This window comes from Pristiophorus japonicus, chromosome 15 (genome assembly GCF_044704955.1).
Source record: "Pristiophorus japonicus isolate sPriJap1 chromosome 15, sPriJap1.hap1, whole genome shotgun sequence".
In the NCBI taxonomy this organism is placed as follows: domain Eukaryota; kingdom Metazoa; phylum Chordata; class Chondrichthyes; family Pristiophoridae; genus Pristiophorus; species Pristiophorus japonicus.
The window spans coordinates 36,217,259-36,231,957 of NC_091991.1; the positions used below are offsets into that span (position 1 = coordinate 36,217,259).

Consider the following 14,699-nt stretch of genomic DNA (forward strand, 5'->3'; position numbering starts at 1 on the left):
CAAGCCTCTTGAGTGTGATTGTTGCTACATCCATCTAGACAAGTGGAGAGTATCTGTTACATTCCTGATGTGCCTTGTAGGTAGTGGAGAGGCTATGGGGAGTCAGGGGTGAGTCACTCACCACAGAATACCTAGCCTTTGACCTGCTCTAGTAGCCAGGGCATTTACTTGGCTGGTCCAGTTGAGTTTCTGGACAATGATGACTCCTAGGATGTTGATGATAGTGGACTCGGCAATGGTAATGACATTGAATGGCAAGGTGCAATATCTAGGCTCTCTCTTGTCGGTGATGGTCATTGGTTGGCACTCGTGTGACACAAATGTTACTTGTCACATATCAGCCCAAGCCTGGATGTTGTCCAGGTCTTGCTGCATGCGGGCATGGACTGCTTCATTATGTGAGGAATTGCTCATGGCACGGAACACTGCAGCCATCAGCGAACAACCCTACTTGTGACCTTATGATTAAGATGAAGTAGCTGAAGATGGTTGATGCTGCCCTGAATATTTTTAGCTAATTCTTTAACAAAAATGTAATTTTTGTGAATAGTTATAAACACAACTCGTATGGGTTGAGATGGAATATTATAAATTATTACATCACTTCAAGAGTACCATTTTACATAGAAAACAATCTGAGTAGTCTGTTCCAGTTCTCTTTATATTTTTCCAGTTATTATAATTATAAAAATGCACTAACAGAGCAATTGAAAAAATGATGGAATGCTGGGATATATATAACCATAACAGGAAAAGTATAGAAATTACAAAATGGTATCCATAAAGCAAACCCAAATTATTATTTCAAAAACACCAATAAAGTAGAATCAGAGAATATAAATGAAAATGAGTGAAAAGTAGTTAGGAACAGGTATCATGAAAAAGACTTCTTTGCTCAAAAGAGTGATAAATATTTGGAATAATCTACCAAGCAAGATAATAAAGGCAAAATTGTTGGGGTTACTCAAAATATAATTGGATGCCATGATGGGGGAGAATTAGTGTACTGGAAGAATGGGCTTTGATGGGTCAAATTATGTTTTCTTGGAGTTTTAGCAGTATTGCATAAATGATATTCTTGTTAGTAATTCTAAATATATATGGTTTTACCTGGACCAAGTTATTATATGAAGCAGGCCTCTATTTCCAATTCGTCAAGGGTAGTTTTCTTTTTAAAAATAATTTCTCGACAAATGTCGCTCCTTCCCTTCTGGCATTGCTTTCTTGCAAGGTACAGCTCCATTGAGGTTGGGGACTCTTTATAACCCATTCAAGTGGACCATCTTTAAGTGTGACCCAAAGACAGTAAATATAACCAAGTTGTTTGACAGTGAGCAGCTTAACTGTTGAGCTTTATCTCGTCCTAACCTGATATCCACACTTCCATTTCTAGCAGGGATACTGAATAGCAATCAGGAGAGAGATCCGTGGTTGATTTTTCCCTTCCTTATCCCAGGGGCACTGAGGCCAATTGTAAGATCTCGAGCTGTTTGTTTGGCTGTTATACTAATTCAGCATAGACCTGGAATCAAACCTGGAACTTTCTTGATCTTTCGGGTGAGACGTTAAACCGAGGCCCTATTGACTCAGGTGGAAGTAAAAGATCACATGGCACTATTTTGAAGAACAGCAGGGGAGTTATCCCCGGTGTCTTGGCCAATATTTATCCTTCAACCAACATCACTAAAACAGATTCTCTGGTCATTATCACATTGCTATTTGTGGGAACTTGCTGTTTGCAAATTGGCTGCCGCGTTTCCTACATTACAACTGTGACTGCAAAATTACTTCAATGGCTGTAAAGTGCTTTGGGACTTTAGAGCTCAGCTAATACTGCCTTAATTAGCTGAACAGTCAGGAAGCCAAAGAGAGTCTTTTCATATAAAATTCTTATAATTATTAAATTTGAGGACTGTGAGGACTGGGAGCCAGTGAAAAGAATGAGAACCGGGGTGATGGGGAGTGGGATTGGGTACAGGCAGCAGAATTTTGGATGAGCTGAAGTTTACACAGGGTACAGGTTGGGTGGCTGGCCAGAAGAGCATTGGAACAGTCAAGTCTGGGAGTGACAAAGGCACGGATGAGGGTTTCAGTGGCAAATGGGATGAGGTAGGAGCAGGGATGAGCAATGTTACAGAGGTGGAAGTACAGCTAACATTGTGAAGTTTGTTTCAGCCTGATATTGTTGCTAAGGAGGGGAATGGAATTGGTGGTGAGGGTACAGAGTTTGTGGCTAAAGATGATAGCTTTGGTCTTCTCTATGGATAACTGGAGGAAATGGCGCTCATCTAAGACTGGACATCAGGCAAGCATCCTTACAGCAGAGTGGCAATGAAGGGATTGAGAGAGGTGGTAGAGAGGTAAGGCTGGGAGTCATCAGCTTAGTCAAGATATTACTTACATTAGGATTGGATATGATTGAGTTTTACGCTGTTGCAGGATGTAACTGTGATAGACCTTTCAAACAAATGGATCATACAGTGCATATACAAACAGTTAAAGAACCAGGATGCTTTCATTTTCTGATATTTTAATAAATAACTTCTTCGTTATTTTGTGGGGAACAACTGGCTCCAATTGAATACGGTTAATTGCATTACAGAGGTGACAGAAAACACACATGGCCAAAAATTAAAACACTTTAATCTCAACTTTTGTACATGGGAATCATTTTCTGTAACATGTGTCTCCAATGTGCCTTTGTTTTTTAAAATTATGTAAAATTCAGAATTTTTGATCCCTCATTCTATCGAATATTTGCATTTTAACAACACATCTTGCCATGTATATTTTACAGTTAAAGATGTTCAGCTCAAATATTCTCTGTATCTATTAAATGCATTCTATTTTCCAGTTGCACATTTTGTCTGCAAAAATACTTCATTGTTATCTCACATCATTCTTACACTATTTGCCCCATACAATTTATCTATGGATAGTTTTAGAAGACTTAACCTTTTCGTAGTTAAGAAAATGAATGCTGTTGATTTATCAAGCATTACTTCTAGTTACAATACCAACTCTTCCATTAAGCATGCAGAAACTTTATTTTTAGATGTCTAGTTATCCAGCATAATAGGTGGCAAATTATGCTGCTTCACGAAAATGGAACTTATGAAAGCTGTTTAAATACAAAACAGCAAAGTTAACAAAATCATATGATACACTACAAAACTACAACTAGTTTACAGCACAGATTGCACACTCCAACAGTCATTTTACAACCCAAGTCTGACAGAGGTTTTTGAGTCACCCTTAGAGCACAATCTTAAGGACACTATTATATAAAAAAATGTTCAGAAATGCAGAGAAAGAAAACCAAAAGGAAACTTTTGCATAAGTGATACTTAAGTGTACATGGGAAAGTTCCAGATGCAACTTCTGCTATCCTTTACTGTAAAAGTATGAAGCAAATAATTTTATATTTGCAACCAGGTATTTGTTAGATCTTTAAAGAAGTATTGCTGTATTACTTTGCAGTGCTTCAGCCAGAGACCAATCTATGAAAACCGTTGAACAAAAATGCAACATATTTTTATTTTGCTTTCCAAGCACCCTACCCCATTTAACAGCACGTCAACAATTTTCACATTTGTAAACTAGATATATTAGTCTAAATACAACAGCATTACAAAAAGAAAAAAAATATAGTGGAAGGTCCACTGCCTTGCCACAGAAATATCAATCATGCAAGCTTGAAGACTCTGTCCTTCTAACCTCTGTTTGAAGCACTGTATCATTCAAATATTTTGCTTTCCTCAGGGGTGAGGGGGCTAAATAGGTTTACTCTATTGAAACGCGCTCTGTCTACTGAGCATTGTCCAATGAGAGCAGATTATGGTTCTCTTTCCTTTGAGCTGTGGCTGAGAGTAAAGGACACTCTGTTACTCCATAATACCTTCCAGTGTGATTTTAAGGAAAATGGTTTATCCAAAGTCTAAATCATTTAAATATTACCACACCTTAAATCCCCAATTAAAAAAAAATTGCATTAATACTGCAATTCAGTACATTTAAAGATACTGACTCAAAAATATACATATATTTATAGCAGGAAGAACAACTTCCACAGCTACAGATGATAGGAGCACTTAGCTTGCTGAATAACCATCCACTAAATCCCATATAAATCTGGGAGTCCATGCAGAAAGAACAGTCTGTTAGTCTTGCTACAGCTGCAATGAAGAAGGATAAAATCTGTAATACACATCAATTGCAGTTCACTCATTCAAGTGCTTGCCTGAAAATTGTTCACACTCATTAGAAGCATTATAGTACAAGTTTGTACAGGAAAAAAAGTCTGGATAGAAATTTGGATTCTGCTCTGTTGCTGTGTCAGTCTCAGTACAACATTTTTAATTTGAGGCTTAATATTTGCAAGGTTTCATTGTAGTGTAAACGGTTAATATAAACAAATGACCAAAACTCATTACTGCAATCATTTTTTCCATCTTGTATCAACTAAACAGTCTTTTAGTGACTAATGACCAACTAGCAAAGGTTCTAAGGTAGCCTATACATAGTCCTCCGATAACAAACAGGTCCTGATCTTGGTAAAATATTTTACGTGCCCATTGCATTGAAAAACAAAGAATGTTAGGTAATGCCTCAAGGAAAATTTAACATGCATTTTTGTGGTCTTTGTTTAATTTAAAATACATCAGTCTTCAATGCAATATTTACAATTACTTCTGTCTAACTTAAACAAGATCATTTTATTTTTGCTGAATTCATTGTTGTTGCAAACAAAAAAATTCCAAATTCTATTTTGAAAAGTTGTTTTCGTTTTCTTTCCCCCCATGCACACTTTTCCAGTTCATGTGTACTTTTATAATAAAATGAGCCTTCAGGGCAGGAAATGTAGCATAAGTGGAAATATCTCATTGTGCTCAACTGCAAAGTAATCATTGCAGAGCTTTTTTCAAGCTTAATGGTACCTCCTTTTGCTCATCTCACTGTCAATGTTACATAACTTTGATGTCAAGCTTCACTGATAAATATCTTCAGTGCGATGATCATGGTTATCATGAACTGCACAATGCAAAACTATCTGGGAAAGCACTTATGTTCTCCTCTTGCTCTCCAATCTGTGATGTTCTTTTCTATTTCTTCAATAGCAGGAACATAACACAGGTGGTCAGATGACTTTCTAGGCTCACATTTGATGTGGTAAGATTTTTTACAGTGCTGACACTTTTACAATGTTGCGTTCTGCATGGCTTGGAGAGTCAGGCCTGTCGTCTTCTTCGGGTGATGTAACAGGAGGGCTGGGCATGCTTATTACTGCTGTTGTTATATATGATTGCTCACAATTTAGTTTGACACTTTCCTCCAACTTTGCATTCAAACTGGATCGGCTGGAAGAATGAACACAAATTGTTATAGCCTGTAAGGTACTGACAAAGCAAAAAGCCACCATAAGTTGAGCTATTTGTACAATGTTTCACAAAGAACTGAAAACAAATGTGATAAAGTCAGCTTTTGCATCAAAACGCTCATTAAAATAGATCAAGTATTGGTTCACTAAACCCTGTAATTTTTGATTTATTGTTAAAATGACTAGCAGAAGAAATAGTTAACTTGATTCACATTCTTTATTTTAAAAGGCCATGTCGTCAAGAATACTACTTTTTTTTTAAAAAAGGTTAGAATCGCTTCCCAATGATCACACCTGTAATCTTTTCTTTAATATAAATGATGCTTGAAGCTTGAAATGAGTCAACTGAATTTAAAGAAATGAAAAGATGAAAAGAAACTCAGAAATAATTCAACAAAAGAAATGATGGCGTAGATTTTGGTCTGGGTTCGTTTCCAGAGCAAGCACCCGCCTGAATCAAGAGGCCCAAGGATTGAGAGCAATTGGCCTTCAGGCCTCATCTACATATTTGGAACGAGCTGCCGGTGCCCGTCGCCACTCCACAGCCAGCTTGCTCAATGAAAAAAAACAATTTTGGGCTACCTGTCTTCCCAGCAGTGGTCCTCAGGTGAGTTCTGGGAGGGGGTTAAAGAGTGCAAGGGGCTGGGGGGGGGTGGGACAGATACGATTGGCAGGACTATGGAGTTGCGGGGAGCACTCCTACTCCTACTCCTTGTCTCTACAAAAAGATTTATTTAAAAAAAAATTAAATCTTCCCTTTAGTTGGTGGCTGCAGGGGTCACTGCAGAATTCTGAGCGGGAAGGCTATGGTGCCTGCTCTGCTCATTGGGACCAAATTTTACACAGAGGTCCTTCAACATTAAAGCCTTTCAGTATGAAACCTATTCTAGGATGCTGCCTCCCACTGGTTTGAATATGTCCCAAGTGCAGCTTAACACTCAGGCCACGATATTCCTCTTTGTAGCACCAGTGAAATGCCTGAAGAATTCCAGGGCTACCCCAAAGAAGTGGACTTGGGCCTGTGTCTAATAAGGTAGAGAAGGATGTTGCTGGCCCTCCTATCAAAGTTTCCTCTTGTAGCAAAAGAGCAGTGCCCATTCTGAGGGGTGCCTGAAAAAGCTGGCTCTGGGCCTTGCGCATGGGACCCGCTCAGGTTGAGGGGTCTATGTGCCCCAGGCAAAAAGGCAGAGGAGGGCTTCTGTTGCAGCCTCACCACAGATCTTCAGGTAGCAGCCAGAGGGCTCAAGGCCGGTGGCCAGCCCCACTCTTGTGGGCATCTTAGCCTTGCAAGTGCATTTATGCTCTAGCACACTGTTTTCCAGTTCAAGGCCAAGGGTGTGACTGAGTCATGCAAATGACCTGGCCCACTAAGTTTGTGAACTCTCTCGCAGCACAGCTTATTTCAAAGTTGATGGTGACCTTTTCACTTAATTGATATGGTCTTAGTTTCTATAATTTATAAATAATGCACATTTTTATCTTTACTTATTAAGTTAAAGAATTAGGTTATTAATCTTTGAAATAGTTACCTATTGGAGAGCGTACTCTGCTGCACACATCGAATCTGAATAGTACTAAGCTCCTGTACACTTCCAGGGTGACTGCAAGAAATATTGGAATTTGGGAGCTGGAAAGGCTTTTTGCTGCGTCTTGAGCAACATGTTCCAGTTAAACCATGTTGAGAGGAGAGAGAAGGGCTGTGTGAATTTGGTCGATTTCTTGTAGATCCGGCTAGACAATTCTCTTTGTATGTTTGTTCATCCACAAAGTCGTGATTCTAATTCAAAGAAAAGAAAGGGGCAGAAAAAGAAAAATATTTTATATATCAGCTTTAAGAAAACTTTGTCACTTCACCTCTTTTTAGAATAATATGTCAACAGGAAGAATCAGGGACTGACTGTCTAGACTCACTGCAAGTTCACGAATATGGATTGAAACTTGAGCGCGCGAGCTGTCACTTGCTGTTGAATGCCAATCTTGTTTCTGGCTGTCGAAGCTAATGTCAGAGGCTGAAAATAGCAAACCAAGTTTTCCAGATTTTGACAGTGCATTTCCTTCCTATCTGTGTTTAATATACTAACTCCGATTACATATTTTATTTTTCCTACTTTTTAGCTGAGATGATAAAGGTGTGAAATAAGGTTTTAGTAGCTCCTATACTAAGTAGCACTTAGTAAGTAGCCTGTCAGCACCACGAGTTGCTGAGCAGGTTTTTCACGAGTCAGGTGCTGGAGCAAACCAATTTCACAAAAGGGTTCTACAACAAGCATAGGATTACAAAATTTGATCAACAAACATGGAACTTCACGTGTCAGCAGCGCACATTGGGAGTGTGGGCACAGAAGTCAGTACGTGCCACAGAAAAGTTTGGATGTGAAATCCTGTTGGGTGTACTGATCACTGCACCCAATTCCTGATATGTGCTCCAGGGGGAATCATACTCTACACAGCTGCAGGAAAATGCAAGGAACAGTGCCAGCCTTATACATGGCCTTCTTCGACCTTACAAAGGCCTTTGACACTGTCAACCGCGAGAGTCTATGGAGCGTCCTCCTCCATTTCGGATGCCCCCAAAAGTTCGTCACCATCCTCCGCCTGCTCCACAGCGAATGCAGGCCATGATCCTTACCAACGGATTCATCACAGACCCAATCCACGTCCAGACCAGGGCCAAACAGGGCTGTGTCATCGCACCAGCCCTCTTCTCAATCTTTCTTGTCACCATGCTCCACCTCACAGTCGACAAGCTCCCTGCTGGAGTGGAACTAAACTACAGAACCAATGGGAACCTGTTCAACCTCTGCCGTCTCCAGGACAGGTCCAAGACCACCCCAACCTCTGTCGTTGAGCTACAGTATGCGGACGATGCCTGCGTCTGCGCACATACTGAGGCTGAACTCCAGGACATAGTCGATGTATTTACTGAGACATACGAAAGCATGGGCCTTACGCTAAACATCAGCAAGACAAAGGTCCTCCACCAGCCTGTCCTTACCACATAGCACTGTCCCCCAGTCATCAAGATCCATGGTGCGGCCCTGGACAATGTGAACCACTTCGCATATCTCCTACCAACAAGAGCAGGCATTGACAATGAGATCCAACACCGTCTCCAGTGCGCCAGCGCAGCCTTCGACCGTCTGAGGAAACGAGTGTTTGAAGACCAGGCCCTCAAAACAAGCTCATGATCTACAGGGCTGCAGTGATACCCTCCCTCTTGTATGGCTCAGAAACATGGACCATGGACCTCAAGTCGCTGGAGAAATATCACCAACGATGCCTCCGCAAGATCCTACAAATTCCCTGGGAGAACAGATGCACCAACATTAGCGTCCTCGCCCAGGCCAACATACCCAGCATCAAAACACTGACCACACTTGATCAGCTCCGCTGGGCAGGCCACATAGTTCGCATACCAGACACGAGACTCCCAAAGCAAGCGCTCTACTCTGAACTCCTTCACGGCAAACGAGCCAAAGGTGGGCAGCGGAAACATTACAAGAACATCCTCAAAGCCTCCCTGATAAAGTGCAACATCCCCACTGACACCTGGGAGAACTTGGTCAAAAACCGCCCTAAATGGAGGAAGCGCATCAGGGAGGGTGGTGAGCATCTCGAGTCTTATCGTCGAGAGCGTTCAGAAATCAAGCGCAAGCAGCGACAAGAGCGCGCGGAAAACCCACCCCTACCCTCAACGATTATCTGCCCCACCTGTGACAGAGACTGTGGTTCTCGTATTGGACTGTAAAGCCACCTAAGAACTCATGTTAAGAGTGGAAGCAAGTCTTCCTCAACTCCGAGGGACTGCCTATGATGATGATGATGATGCTCTACACTGGAGCGTGAATTTGTAAAATCTACTCTGTAGTACTTGAATGGTGATGGGTGGAAAATGACAACAAAATAGAAGGCACATAAGAGATTGTTGGGTAAAATTAGGCGGTGTGACGTTTGCTATTCTAATGAACAGTTTAACCTATTCAAAATAACTGGGTAAGCATTAATTCTTAAAATAGCTCACAAACGTATTTTATATCATTATGTTTGTACATTAATAGTGCACGATACAATTTCACCCACAAATCAGTGAAATCAAATTACTTGTTTCAGTGAAGCAGTACCACTGTTTTCAACATATTCTTTTGGTAGAAACATGGCATTCTCTACTGAAGTCCACCAACACATCTGGGCAATCATGATCAGAAAAGTCAATGAAGTTTCTGGAGTTGTCAGAAATATAGATGACTGCAGAAAACATGAATGATTTGAACTATATGTCCAAATTTAAAATAGTTAATAAAATAAAATATATTCTACACTGGACACACACAGATATGTGGCTCCAAAATAACCTTACCGAGGGAATCATTGCAAACTTGGAATTTTCCAATTTTAACAGGCATTATTAGACGCTACTTTTCTCCACTTAGTCATCGATAAGAAATGTGATAGGAGTTGCTCATAAAGTTTTCTTGTAATAGACTTCATCATATTTTATAAAGTCTTACAGGTCAAAGGTATAATGCTTCCATTGTTTACTGTGCACCAAACCACTAAATTAACCCTTCGACTGGCTGCAGCTCAGGAATTCCACATTTCAGGTCATGCATCATGATGCTGAAGCTAGTGCTACAATTACAGTGATAACATTATTCAAATTTCAGGCATATTAACCTATTGCAAGTAAATAAACACTTAAAAACAATAAACACATGTTGCCAGTCCTTCTATTATTTTTCTCATTTTAACTTTTCTTTTATTTGATTTCTGATTAATCTATCCTATTCTAACTTTTCTTTACTGTTTATCTGATTTTTAATTGTTTGATTATCTCTGCTTATCTCTGAGGTCCATTTTGGAGATGGGATATATATCCTGAAAACTGGCCTCAAATTGACAGGCAACTGATCCCAAGGCCCCGATATTTACTGGGGTGGGGTTTTGGAGAGGTGAAGGAGAGCAGTTATGGCCGGTAATCCCGAAAGTGCAGGATTTTCCGAAACACCATGGAGTTTTAACTCCACGACGAGTGTGCTTTTTTTGCAGGTTCCCCGCCCGAAAACCAGCCTGATTGACAGGCTTGGCTGCTTATCAGGCGAGGAAGGCTCCTGAAAAGGCCGCAGTCGAGGAGCAGGTATATTTAGTGGTGGGGGGGGGGGCGGGTTTGGGGGCTGGGTGGAGCATGGTTGGGACAGATGGGGGAGTGAAAGATCATGGAAGTGGGGAGAGATCGTGGGGGAGGGGCGGTCTTCAGGGTTAGCTTGTTGGGCTTAGGGGAAACACTCCTGCCCCTCCTGGCCCTCAAGTCGAGCTGTAATGGAACTTACCTTATGCATCCAGCCCTCCTCACCTCCTTTAACTTGCTGGGATTCCCGAGGCCTGGGAAACCCGAACGACAGCAGAAAAAAATACAAAGCTTGCTAAAATGGAGGCATGCACCCCCCCTTCAAAGATTTCAATGATCAACCCACCTCCTGAGTGCGGATTGGCCGCCTACCTCTCATCCCACCTCCGTCAAAATTAGTGGGTTCGAGGCAGCTTGGGTTCCTCTTTGAAATTTAACATTTTTTTTACTTCCGAACTGACCCAAACCCATCCGTTAAAATTACCCCCCAATGGTCAGTTTATCAGCCAGTTAAGGCTGAGGGGTGTAAAGATTGGCACGGTTACACTGCAAACATGATAACTAGTTCCTTCTTTGAGTCATGTTAACAATGCAAGCCATTTAGTTTCTGCAACCACAGTATAAGTTAAATAAACTGGCCATGAAACAATAATGACTGTGATAACACAGTAAAACAAAAGACCGTAGCAAGTAATTTTAACCTGGAACCAGAAAACAAAATAAACAGGAAAATAATTAATGATATCCCTCAATATTATAGTTATTCAAATCCAACATATGAAAATTAGACAAACTAGTTCTGTATTTAGAATAAATACTTTGCACATTATTTTCATGACAAAATCACTAGTGGTTACACAGTCCACTGTATTGAGATAAAATGCTGAGAAGCATGGACACTGTTAGATGCCCATTAAAAACACTGGTCCCAAAAATTGTTAAGGTAAGATCCCGGTGCAACCAGATTGCACGCACCTGTGGCCTCCAGTACAAATCATGGCAGAATTTGCAGGGTCAGTGGGAGGGTATGTAATCGGCATTGGGCAGGTGGGTGCAGGCACTACTGCAGATCCATCTCTGGCACCCATCTCTCCCATGCAGTCATAAGCTCTGGTATCTGCCTGACATGGGGGTGGATTGCTGAGACCCCTCTTCCAGATTCCAGTTATGTTCACCTCGGTCCTCTGAGCAAAGGTACGGATCAAGAATTTTTTTTTAAACTTCACTTTCTGTTGTCTAGTGCACTTTCTGGATTGGACATTCACTGGTGGGACCCATTTTAGCCCATCTGGAGGACAGTAGGCCCCCACCTCACTGGGTGTACCAGGCTCCAGTACTATATTGGATCCCAACTTAATTCCCATTGTAAAAAGTCCCCACTCCTGATGATATTTGCCTTGCAAGGGCCAAGTAGAGGTTCCACCCCGTACAAGGCATGCTGGAAATTCCCATAACAGTGGAGACCCAGCACAACCAGATCCCTGCTGTTGTACAATAGGTTTTGCTACTATCCTGCTAGAGTTACAGCAGAAGACTGGCAGGACCCCAGGGATTTTTGGAACCATTAAATTTGCCAAAAGATTTCATGATTAAATTAAAATTTATATATATCAATAAATGCAAATGGTATATTGAAAAGACATTAGAATTTTTCTTGGATCTGGCATAAGTTTATCCAGAAACCACTGTCCACAAGTTTTTGTAAATATACTTATTTTCCTCATTACTTTTTAATGTATTCTCATCAACTTTAAACTTTTACTGTGCAAAGTTTAATGTTAGGAATCATTTGCACTAACTTCCCACCATTCCTCCATCAGAAATAAATAATTGAATTTTTATAACATTCAGAGTGAAAAGATATGCGAAATTCGAGGTCATAAAACCCATGGATATACTACATGTACGTTGCATATTATTACCTGCTATCTTGTATTTGCCATTATTATTGCCTCATACATTTATCAAATGCTGGGCATTAATGCTAAGCTGAGCAATACTTTTTAGAAAGAATGACACACAAAATGTGGAGAATACTGAACCCATTAAGACAGCAAAACAAGTAACCAGCAGAAAAGCTTTTGCACAATCACGGAATAACAGCAAACAACACAAACATCTTCAGACTGTCGAAGCACTAACAGCTGCAGCACAAATACCATAAAATGCAGAGTTACAGACACTTAAATTCAGATAATTCTGACACGAACAATCAAACTGGTACCTTAATGGACGCTGAAGACCGAATTGATAAGAGGGGATCATCCACAAGATAGGACAATCCCTATATGGTAACATGCCAACAAAAAAGAAACAATGACTAATGCATCTTAACAGTTTAAAATGAGTATATTCAAATATCTGAACAAAACACCAGCATCCCTCTGACAGCTTCATTATCTGGGAGTAATACACAGTTAATCAATATATAAGATCTATGTTTACTTGATAGAAAAATTTCAAATATATTTAATAAGAAATCATAGGTAGGAGGATTTTTTAATGATTTTCTTAACAAGTTGCTTTAGGAAAATAAGACCTAAAAATAAATAGGCTATCATGAAGACAATAATCATCTTTAAAGAGCAAATTTAAGTATATATTATATATGGTTTGAAAGTCTCCTGTTTCATTAATGTATTGGGAGATGATTGCACTATATCTACTCTTTCCCAAGTAATATCTTTAGAGTTAGCCACGGAATGAAAAAGTAATTAAAAAGATTTCAATAGCTACTGTACTGAATGCCAAGCTTGTAAGTTACTTTTTTGGCATTTAGCTGACAATGAGATCTTGAGAAATAATTAAACGACACTGGAAAACAATGTCCTGATCAAAAAAGGCTATGTTACATTTCAGTTGTCTGCAGTGACAGTCCCCTGATGAGGGGAGCAATAGGCTAATCTGTTAAAGACTTTCAAGAATATCGCAAGAAACTTTCTTCAGATTTCAGTTGAACATTCGAGAAGCAAGGTAGGCTAAGTATATTTATTTCCATTCTGTGAGAAGTTTTTAACATAAATAAGGAATGCGTTGTGTGATATAGTTTCTGAGTTTGAACGTATGTTTGTATTAGGTGACTGAGTGGCATAGTGGGCTAGCACAGTAATCTTTCAGCTCTGGGTCTGACTGCAATGGCCCAATGTAAAATGAGCTTGGGCATTGTTAATTCTGTTTTTAGTAAATATGCATCCATGGCCAAAAATTGGTACTAAATTAGCAACTGTACTCAGAGACGCTATAAAGATGACTCAGGTGGAAAATAAAAAAAGTTACTGTGGTGCAGTAGGGAGATGTTAGGTTAACATTTAAGGCTCTTTGTTGAAACAGAGTAGAGCAGCCATCTAACAACCTTCTCATATCTGACTTGGAACTGATTGGTGCTGAAATTAGGTGCCTAAAATGGGAAATGTTATTCATTGTATCCATTTTCCATTACTAACATCTGTTACCTTAATAGACAGATACATATAAATAAAAATAACATCAGTGTTAGAGAGATACTATGCAGACAACAAAAAACTGCAGACACAGTACTACAAATAATAACAAAGATTCCTTTCACATTTCATCAGAAATCATTCCAAGACATGCAAGTCTTGCAACTTCAGACTCTGGTTGGCACAATGCTGACCTATAGATGTGAACACAGAGAATGTATAAAACGGACTGTTGGCTTATGCAAAATAATGTGATTCAGGGTGCATACCTCATGAGGAGGTTGAAATTTCTCTGTGCTATTTTTAACACTAGTTGATGTGTTTACAGGAATTTCCTGAATGCGCCATTTTAACAAAGTTCTTAGTTTATTTCTCATTAAATGTTTATTTCCCATTGTTTATTCTGTTCACATGGTATGATACTTTGGAAAGTGTTTTCTTTTAGCCAGTATTCAAGACTATTGCCAGACTGAAGTGAAACCAGTGTATGAAGTCCTGTAAGGTGACTGTGATAGTGTAACACAAAGAGCTCACTGCTCCAGCAGTCTGTGCATTGGTTGCAAATTACTGCTGCAACATCACCCGTCACATGCGCTTTTTTCTTTCTGAATTCAGTTACGGAAAGTTATGAAGTGGAAAACCGAAAGAGGTAAATCTCCATATTGAGTAACACAACTGTTGTTTGTGCACAGTACAAGATATTTGCATTTGCACACAAGGTAAATCATCTCAATTACCACCACCAACTAAAATCATG

At 39.9% G+C, this 14,699-nt stretch overlaps 1 protein-coding gene across 1 annotated transcript in view; it reads right to left on the reverse strand.

Moving 5' to 3' along the window:
• Positions 1 to 2,641: 2,641 nt before the first annotated feature.
• The window catches only part of kcnd2 (potassium voltage-gated channel, Shal-related subfamily, member 2), a 648,438-nt gene continuing 636,380 nt past the window's right edge, over positions 2,642 to 14,699 (reverse strand). Inside the window, exons 5-6 of the mRNA XM_070900318.1 lie at positions 6,907 to 7,154; positions 2,642 to 5,357 (exon numbers count right to left, since the gene is read on the reverse strand). Of these exons, the coding sequence (XP_070756419.1) occupies positions 5,180 to 5,357; positions 6,907 to 7,154 (426 nt within the window). The 3' untranslated portion in view covers positions 2,642 to 5,179. The remainder of the gene's footprint in view (positions 5,358 to 6,906; positions 7,155 to 14,699) is intronic.